This window comes from Triticum aestivum, chromosome 2B (genome assembly GCF_018294505.1).
Source record: "Triticum aestivum cultivar Chinese Spring chromosome 2B, IWGSC CS RefSeq v2.1, whole genome shotgun sequence".
Classification (NCBI taxonomy): Eukaryota; Viridiplantae; Streptophyta; class Magnoliopsida; order Poales; family Poaceae; genus Triticum; species Triticum aestivum.
This window is the reverse complement of record NC_057798.1, coordinates 658,249,398-658,259,637: the sequence shown is the minus strand read 5'-3', so window position 1 is coordinate 658,259,637 and position 10,240 is coordinate 658,249,398. Positions and strand designations below refer to the sequence as shown.

Genomic DNA, 10,240 nt, shown 5'->3' with positions numbered 1-10,240 from the left:
TCGACCTAGCCTGTTAGGTCGGCCTCGTCCTAGTCAGCGCACCGGGTACGCGCCGATTCGGCCAGCGTGTCACCTGACATGTGGGCCCGACCTGTCGGATACGCGGTCAATACACGCTTATACGGCTGTCAGCCCGTTATGCATCACTTAGGCCCTGAGTTGGTACTGAACTACGACATGCACGAGTAGTGGTACTGATTCGTGAATAGGTGAGCAAGTGTGGTACCAACGTGCAATTAACTCGCCGTGCGATGGGAAGATAGAAAGAGCTTTGCGTTCGCCCTGATCAAGGCACATTTTATAAGCAGGGGAAGGGATGTGAAACGACTAATCTCCCTCTTTTTTGTTGCATGGTTATTTTTTTTGTATGGACGACTAATCTCCCTCGAAGATATGCACATGTACGTGCCAGTTTTTTTTTTAACGTGTGATGGTTTGTATATACCGAACTGACTGATGGCTCGCGCAAGTCCCCTGGCCGCAACAAACAAGATGCGGACACAAATCTCTCGACAGAAATCACCCACCTATGTAGGCACGAGACAACCCATCGTCTCGGTGTTTGATACAAAGCTGGAAGGTTCTACTTACTCCGTATCAAAATAAATGACTCGACTTTGTACTGCCTTTAATATAAAGTGGTAGTTTAATTTTAACTATCAAAATGTTATATACTATTTAGGAATGGACGAAGTAGAAGCTAACTTTGGGGCCCAAACTTTCAGACCAAATGGAGCAGATGAAATAGGCTTTGCCCATAATTTAGGGCTTGAAGTCAAAACGAGTGGTACACTAACCAGCTGCTAGTCGTCCAAGTCTTCGGATATTTGTGGAGACACGTGGACTTGCTAATGTGATTTTGTGAGAATTTTTCGAGCAACAGAAACGCTTTATAAGTGCATGAAAAATGAAGTGTCCTTCGTATTATTTTTGGAGGCATTTTACAAAGGGCATTTTTGGTAAATGAAGAATGTCATAACAAAGATTGGGAGTGTATCACAGTAACGGTGGAAGTCTTGGCATTCTTCAAACATCATGGCTAGGCAGAGAAAACGATTCCTAGCTAAAAGCATAAAATCCACGGTAGGGTATCACAGTAATGATTTGATAAATATCTTATTACACTATGGGAAACGACACCTTTCAGCTGGCTGATCGCGCTCTCGCCTCCGCCCCCTCCTTTGCTCGACACGTGGCCATGTGGTTGTGAGTTAAATCAGAGGAAGGAGCGGAGACGCGACCTCATGAGCGCACTACGTGTCGTCGATTGCCGTCGGTACTTGCACGACGCCTTTTTTGCAACAAGGACATTGTTGCAATTGCAACAAGGCTCTTGTTGCAATAGCGACGGACATAGCTGCTAGCCGCATATGCTTGTTTGTTGCAAAATGTTTCTGCAACATTGCCTCTGTTGCAATGAGGAACGGCACGTTCGGCCACTCGAGTCGGCAATCTTTTAAAAAGATCAACCTGCCGACGCGTAGCAGCTCCCTTACACTATACGGTTTCTAATAGGAGCGAACGTCTGGTCCTAGAAAGAGGCCCCTGTGTCGCTCTTCACGAGCGACTTGGGTGGCGACCAGCCTCGTCGCCGTTGGCCTTCTCTTCCTCCCCTCACCTCCTCGCCTCCACCAGAGAGGGCCGGAGAACAAGCCCTCAAGGCTCCCAAGGACGGTGGCGGCAGGGCCTTCGTCCTTCGTCTGACGGCGGCGTGATCATGGGCTTCCTTGGAGGCGTTATTGCGAGACAGTGGCGTAAAGGAATGTCTGAGGCGTGACTTTGGGCATGCTCGGGCTGCGCGTAGTGCTCCGGTCGGGAGGCGCGACGTCGTTTTGGCGATCGGTGCACTCCTGCTCTAGTGGCGGCTGCATTTTGCGTGGGCGTGCATCGGCGAAGGGGATCTGCCTTTCATGCTCTAGATCTAGCCATGTCAGGCCGTGGGCCGATAGGCATGGGTAGAGCTTTTTTCAGTGAAGTGGCAGTCAAGGGTGCTATGCTCTGTCATCGGTGTTGATCCGAGTGGTTAGCACTCCGCGGCGGCGGGCTCACTGCGGATTATGGTGGCCAACGAAAGGTCTTCGTGAGGGTTCTCCCATGGTTGTCTTTATGAGATGCAATCTACAAACGGCGGCTTGACACAGAGGGTATGGTTGTGCAGCGGTGGCGGTCGCAAATCACATGTAGCTGTTGGGATAGCGACAAAGTGGTGGCGACAACATTGGAGTAACTTTGATGTTGTCTACTCGAGCATCCGGTCTAGAGTTCCGGGGTGAAAACCTAGGTCTGAGCAGAGTCGGTATACCTGACAACGGCAATATATTTGCGTCGTTACCTTGTTGAAGGTATTGCTCGGATATACTCGGACCGATTCTTTAGGGTGAAAATCTAGAATCAGGCCTTTGGTGGTTAGATCCGATGACAGCGGTGCATGAGCACCGCTCCCTTCTTGAAGGAGCTGTTGTTGAAGAACATCATCGTCCCTGTGGTGTCATTAGATGGTTGGTGCGGGTAAGGTCATTGTTATAGTTTGTCGATTGTAGATTTCATTGCTTTGTTTTTTTTTCTTGCCTACACATAGCTTTGGTCTTATATGACTTTGCTATTTGACGGCGTATTTTTTATGTGTATGTTGGTGTTGGTTGTGTGCATCATAGCTGTGCAGAGGCCGGACGTGTGCTCATTATATTTGTATCCTCTTGATTCTTCATTTCGAGTCAATAAAATCCACCCTTTATCGAAAAAAATATACAGTTTCTCAATAATAAATAACTCGAAATCTGCATGGTGGTGAATATGCGCAAATGCATGATTTCATCAACCTAAGTGTTGTCCTGGACTCCTGGTATACAACAATTTCTACAGCAATAAGCTCAAACAATTTGGCCACAGCCGATCCTCCAATTGGGTATTTATGTTTTATTTACAATGCGTAAATGAACAAGCTTGTACTGGTTGAGCCTAGATATTCTTATCTTATTGTCAATGTACCTGAAAGGAAATTTATAGATATCAGGACAAGAATTAATTATCAAATATGTGACTCACCAATGACCAACAACAATTTGGTCAGTCCATAACTCTTACTCCCTCCGTTCCCAAATATAAGTCTTTTTAGAGATTTCAACAAGGGACTACATAAGAAGCAAAATGAGTGAATATACCCTCTAAAATATGTCTATATACATATGTATGTTGTAGTCCATTTGAAACCTCTAAAAAGACTTATACTGTATTTAGGAATGGAGGGAGTATCTTTTAAGTCAAGGGAAATTCGGAATCGAGTCTTACAAGATCTCCATGACATATTCTCCTCCAGTTTCCAAGGGAAACTGTATGCCACCAACTTGAATAACGCCTTCATTCATGGACACGCTGAAGGTATCATTGTTGTTCCCTGTTTTGCTGCAAGTTCAACACAATACACTTAGCACAAAATATAAGTGTACCTTTTGTATTAGTATTGAAGTGGAGGTGTATAAATCAGGATCACAAGGGAACTCCAAGAGAGGAACAGAATAAATCTGTGTGACCCAAATTTTGATACATGTCCATAATCGATAGTAACAAAGTGCTGTATGAAGCTTGTGCGCCAAATGCTCAAAAAAAAAAACTTGTGCACCAACAGCGTATTGATGTATGAAAGTACTAGTAATGAAGTGAGTCAATGTCTCGATGGTTTAAACATCTATGAAGTCATTTGTATGTACCATTCTTACAGTCTTCCCGCAACACGTGTAACATCAGTACATCAACTCTCCTGCATGCGACCATGCGTACAGAATATTGTACTCCCTCCGTTCCTAAATATTTGTTTTTTTAGGATTTCAAATGGACTACCACATACGGATGTACATAGACACATTTTAGAGTGTAGATTCACTCATTTTGCTCCGTATGTAGTCACTTGTTGAAATCTCTAGAAAGACAATTATTTAGGAACGGAGGCAGTACTATACAGTCATGCATGTTCGCATTTCCTTATGGCATTAAGGAAATATATTACCGTTTTATTTGATTTTGTCAACATGTTAGTTTTAAGAGTTGTACATCACATGTACTGACGGAATGGAGTAAAGACACTCACACTATATTTGCTTCATTATGGTTGACGACTGAAACGATCCCAGAGAGGAAATACACAAACATATACTCCCTCCGTTCCTAAATGTAAGTCTTTTTAGAGATTCCACTGGTGGACTACATACGGAGCAAAATGAATGAATCCACACTTAAAATGCATCTATATACATTCGTATATAGTTCATAGTGGAATCTCTACAAAGACTTATATTTAGGAACAGAGGGAGTATGCAGCTCTTCAAACTTACCATATGTTGCCTCTTGCACTAAGGCTCACACCTGGAAAGGGGTTCACCAAATTCTTCAGTTGCCCATCTTCCTTTATGGTCTGAATGAATAGTTGATTCACGTCAAGCACCAAGAAACACACGAGTGTATCATATCATCTTTTTCCTCGGCTTTTCTGAAGTTTTGCAGCTTACCTGGAAATCCTTGAGACCGGCAGATGCAACAGATGACCAGCTTCCACCTCCACTCTCACTCTGCACATACAAATAAATATATGAAAGGGAAAACACATCCTACAAGCAGTGGCAGTTACCCCTACGCCTCATATGCCATCTCTAAAGTATAGTACATATTCTCCTGTATCATTTTGAATATACTTAATTACTTATGCGATTACATGGAGAATTGCACGGGTGTCAGATAGTTTTGAGCCTTCATATTTTACACAGAAGAGAGTTATTCTCTGAACCATTAGATTGCACGGGAGTCCTATAGTTTTGGACCCATTTTCGTAAAACCTTCACATTTTTACACAGAAGAGAGTTTGTCTCTGAACCATTAGCTGTAGATTGCATTCAGGACCGCCAAAGTTTTCGTGAATAGCAGGAGTCAGGACTAATCATCAAACATAAATATGCATCAGCTCTCAGACCCTTCAAAACATTCAGAAAAGCATCGACCTTCTTTGACTCTAGCAAGAATCATAACTTCAATCTCGGTCTAATACCCATACAATTTTGTATGTTCTTTTATAAGAGTGGCTGGGAAAAACCCTAGTGTAAATAGATTTACACATAAATCATAGCAAACTGTACAAGATAAATTACTGGATAAAAAGATAGAGCAAATGATGTTACTCATAAATGTTTGGGGATGCCTTGTTATATTTTGATTGCCATAGTCAAATACTGAATTATAATAAAATCATGACCAACAAGAAATCAAGCTCCACAGACAAGAGATGGCATGCATAGAAATCTCAAATCGATTTTGTAATGCTTATATAAAGGTTGACCTGTGAAGCCCACAACAGTTGCCATTCTCCCGCTAGGGTGTTCATATCAACCACATCCCCTTTTTTGCTTGAAGTAAGATCATCTATAGCCTGTCCAACAAGCATATTATACAAATGAATACCTCATGTTACTGCTATAACGGACATCCAAGATATAATAACATACCTCTTTTACTCCGGTTCCAGCAGATATAGCTGACAGCAACATTTGCCTTGGGTCTGCACTTTTCTGGAGAACAAATGTGGTTCCCTGCACTACATATTGTTTTGGAAAGCTAATAAAATACAAGGAGGTCTGGAAAAAAACGCATCTTTTATGGAGAAGCGCTTTACATATACTCCACCATGGGTTCAACAAAATTGAGAGAATAATTACGCAATTCAAAACCCTAAATCCATGGCTGCAACGTTACATGCAGACAATGTATTACGTACCTTGTTTCCCCTTGAAATACGTATGTTCCCACTACGAGATAAGTATGTAGTGTCAAGCCAACCCTTTGCTTCATCCCCAAGAAGCCTGAATGGCACCGGATATGGAACCTTAAACGGCAAGAACTTGAAGGCGAATGCTGCTCGGTCAAAACGGAAGAGAATGCGCTTCCCATCGTTGATAGTTGCTTCCGCCTGATATTTTGTTTAACAAACCTCATTGCAAAATCATGTAGAACATCCTTAAAGCACTATAGATGTACCACTTAACAGTAGCATAAGTAAGATCATATATCCTCCTTGAATAGAATCAACAGTTCCAGACTACTAGTTTAGGTATCCATATTTAAGGGAGCAGAAGCCATCTCTTCCCAACATTTTTACTATGGCAATAGATCAATTAAACACTCAGTGAGTCTTCAACATTTCCAATAATAAAAAAAATACATATTAATTCAGCAGAAATCTTCTATCCGCCAAGTCTTATGAAAGAACCACACTAAGAAAAATGAACAATATTTATGTGTTTGGCTCTACTACCGGCTTTGTAATGTACTAACGAGGACATGACCACCATAGGTACAACCACTACTACCTCTACTTCCACTTGCTGGTCAAAAGAAGGTTCAAGCACAAGTTAAGACCAAGAATCTAAGTTCAAAAGAGGAATCAATGTCAAGACCAAGAAGAAAATGATGATCATGTCACTCAAGATGAAGACAGTGCATGAAGACAATGTGTTGCTTGGTGACTTATATTATAAAATGAAGCCTCTCCATGAAGGTAAAAAGGAATTCTTGGGCACAGAGTAATCCAATTGTCAAAGTCTACTCCACCGAATCAATATCATGGTTTTCATCGAAATATCAGGACACCCATAATGGTATCATGTACTATACAATGTGTTTCAGTATATGCTACCGTATCCCCTCCGGTCTATCCTAAAACACTGTTATTAGCAAAAAATCAGATGATCAAGTGAATTTATATTTATTAATTTTGTTGTTTAGCTCCTGATAATATTGGTCCTCATATTAATTTCAGTGTTGTATTTACTCTGTGCAGGAAATACCCATGCACTTCCCTCTAGCATGACATTGAAGCTTACTATACATATATTATTATATAATTCTTCTACAACCCGGTGAGTTTCTATATAGAACCAGACTCTGGAAGACACAATTAGACACTGAGGGCAGCAATAAATGAAGCAGCAGAATTTGGGGCAAGACTATCACAAGCGTATTTATGGTTGAATAGGAAACATCAAAATACACAAATCTTCCCCATACATTTGAAGCTAAGGCGACATTGAGTTATCGACAGAGCAGTTACCTGTACTGCCAGTTCACCAACTGTTTCTGAAAACTTGACAACATTGACCACCCTTGGATCATCTGTTCTAAGGTAAACTTCCTGAAAGACGCTGAAAGAGTCAACTCCAACGAATGTCCTCTGCATCAAATGTGAATTGAGAACAAATTTAGTCACTTTTACAGGTGTGAACAATCCAACAGCTGAATATGTAATGCATAGATAAAATACAAAATGGAACATATAGTTGCTCACATGAGCATGCTAGTTTTATTCTACCTGAATGGGGGATGCCGTCCCTGGTCTTGTCGTGAATATGAGCTTCCAGCTACCTTCAATTAAACTTGAATTGGTCTGCATATAAACCATAAATGTTAAGCAGCAACCTTTGTTTTCTAATATATCTTTTCTAGAAAATTTACAGCAGTCAAATACATGCATGCTAATGGAGGCATTCGTTATTTGTAGTTTCTCTAATAGTCACCTCGATAAATGCTAAGAACAATGTAATACTTCATTCACCATACTCCATCTTCGGTTATAGATGCATTTCAGTTCTTGACACACTGGATGAATGAATTTGTTTCCTTGGTAACCATGCTACAGTGAAAAGTGACAAGTAAACTTAAGCGGAGGGAGAGTATCTTCTGTACTGGTACAATTAATTAGTTAAACATGATTGGATCATTTGATTTTATTTTTTCTAGAATAATGAAAATTGTTGATGGCAATTCACTTCATGGCACAATATGCATATCTTCACTTCTTCAGTTGTGCCCATTTGAAGACCAAAGTATTTCGAGACATATATACACATGCTGCTGGCAAATGATGGCTAGTGTTTTCTTTTCTTTTTGTAAGACACAAATAAACACTTCCATGGGCTCATTAGGTAACTCAATAACTACCTTCAAGCGCAAATCATAAAGAAAAAAAAGGCACAAGGGCACCTACCGGATCGGGCACACCTTCCAGCGCCTCCAGAGTCTGCACTGCGCTTTCCACCTCCTGCACACGCGGATCAGCGCGCCGCATCAGTAACATTTCAACAAGCACATGGCGCGCGCCCACGCGGCGCAGGACACGCGCGTACGGAAGTCTCAAGCCAAGTGGGCTGGTTCCTTGCCTGGAGCTGGCGCGGCGCGACTGCACGGCCACGGCCCTGTACGCCGACGAGGGCCTCCAGCAGCGCCTCCTCCGGCTCAGTGTACGACACCTCCCCGGCCGCCACCGCCAGCAGCGGGGCTCCGCGGCGGCAAAGGCGAGGCCGTCTCCGCGAGCGCCGCCCGTAGGAGGTGCCGGAGAGAGGGGAAGAGGGGGAAGAAGGCGGCGCGTAAGAAGGAGGGAGCTTGAGGAGGCCTGTCGGCGCTGCTAATGCGGCGGCCATGGCGCCCGGTAGAAGAACGGGGGCGCGTCGTTTGTTTGTGGCTTGCGTTCGCGCCTCCCGGTGTAGTGCGCCGGTGTTGGATGGGAAATCGATCTGCTGGACCAGCAGTTGGGCGCCACGTGGACGGGATGGCTGCCACGGCCGTTATTTACACGGACGCTGCTCTACCTTCTCCCCGTGCACATGCCCCATGCGTACTCTCCACCGCTCAATTTTCATCCAACGGCTGTGTGAGTCCTTCAGTACATCACTTTTTCCTCCTTAAAAAAGACAACTCTTAACACTTAACTAAAAAGAAAACATGAAAAAAATAGTGAAATTTTCAAGCGCGGTGGAGAAGGGGTTTCGGGAAATTTTCACACGCGATTTTTTTTGAGCATCAATACAGACACAAGCGCTCATATACACGCGCATACACTCACCCCTATGAACGCACACACGCATACCCTATCCCTATGAGCACCTCCGAGAGACTGAGCCGGCATATTATCTTGAGATTTACGAAGCAACCGTAGGCGCCTCGTCGTCGACGGGAACGTCTCCACCCACTGAAATCCTGAAAAAAATCCAGGAATAATGCGAGCATCAGGATTTGAACCCTGGTGGGTTGAGGATACCACTGTTCACCTAACCATCTCAACCACAGGTTGATTCGCATTTTCACACGCGATTGAGAGATCAGTTTTGGGTTACTATGTTTTTTTTGAACTTCGGCGACTTTATTTAATTCATAATCTATCCTTTACAATAAGCGGAATCAGGAAATCAAGAGGTTTATCAAGCCACACCCTTGACTCCTGACCCAAGAAACTAAAACGAGCAATAATATGAGCGCACTCGTTTACATCACGCACATAATGATTTATTGTCGCCTTGCCGAAAGAACTCATCAACCTTCGACAATCGTCAGTAATTACCGCACCTGACGCCCGGTAGTCATCCGGATTCTGGATAGCTTGAACAATCTCCATAGAATCACTTTCAATGGACAAAGGAAAAATGCCCATCTCCTCAGCAAGTCGTAGTCCCAATAATAGCGCAAACGCCTCCATCGTTGGAGCGTTCATTGCATTCGGTTTATATTCCATGGCCGTTGCAACAAAATCTCCCTTCGAATCTCGTAAAATAGCACCACTTGCCCCTGCACCCGAGTCAACATGATATGAAGCATCAACATTAAGCTTTATACAGCCTGATGCGGGTCTAGACCATCTAGTCTGTCGTGGAGGAACTAGCTTCTTTTCTGCTACCCAGTTAGCAACGATACCCCTAATCTGTAGAGACGATCGGGCTGGCGTACCAATCTCTTTATCATGGGACACTTGACGTCGTTCCCACCAGATATACCAACACGCAACCATAGCCAATTCCACTGCATTTTCTCCCTGGAACCAGACACCACCAGGTAAATTGGAGCATATTATCTCATCAAGTATCAATGAACCGGACCTATGCTGCTCAGCAATTGCGGCCACATTCACGCCTAGGCCGAGTTCCTTCCATACCTCTCTAGCTCCGCAACAGATAAATAACATGTGCTTAAGGTCTTCAGGATCTACCTTACACACCGGACAAGTCACTGGAGTTTTAATGTGTCTATTCGCTAAATTACAGTAACAGGGCACAATCTCGTGTAGAGCTCTCCAAATAAAAATATGGACTTTGGGGGGATACTCAAATCCCAAAGTAATTTCCATACCAGATGTGACATACTTCTTCCCACACCAGTATCAATACCTGCTCTAGTCCGATACTCCGCTTTCCATTCCGCATGATAAGTCGAA

At 43.3% G+C, this 10,240-nt stretch overlaps 1 protein-coding gene across 1 annotated transcript; it reads right to left on the bottom strand.

Annotated features, from left to right (window-relative positions):
- Positions 1-2,685: 2,685 nt before the first annotated feature.
- Positions 2,686-9,508, bottom strand: LOC123039372 (probable plastid-lipid-associated protein 12, chloroplastic). Its single transcript, XM_044462569.1, has 12 exons — positions 9,374-9,508; positions 8,196-8,588; positions 8,024-8,077; positions 7,349-7,423; positions 7,091-7,210; positions 5,759-5,950; positions 5,490-5,573; positions 5,324-5,413; positions 4,503-4,562; positions 4,329-4,408; positions 3,289-3,402; positions 2,686-2,988 (listed from the first exon to the last, which is right to left on the bottom strand). The coding sequence occupies exons 1-12, from the start codon at positions 9,506-9,508 to the stop codon at positions 2,910-2,912; spliced, it is 1,476 nt and encodes a 491-aa protein (XP_044318504.1). The 3' UTR covers positions 2,686-2,909.
- Positions 9,509-10,240: the final 732 nt, after the last annotated feature.

Coding starts and splice junctions, on each gene's coding strand:
- LOC123039372 (XM_044462569.1), bottom strand. CDS start 9,508: ATGGAGGCGTTTGCGCTATTATTGGGACTACGACTTGCTGAGGAGATG. Junction 8,078..8,195: donor TCGCGCCGCGCCAGCTCCAG/GCAAGGAACCAG, acceptor CCGCGTGTGCAG/GAGGTGGAAAGCGCAGTGCA. Junction 7,424..8,023: donor TGGAAGGTGTGCCCGATCCG/GTAGGTGCCCTT, acceptor GTTTATATGCAG/ACCAATTCAAGTTTAATTGA.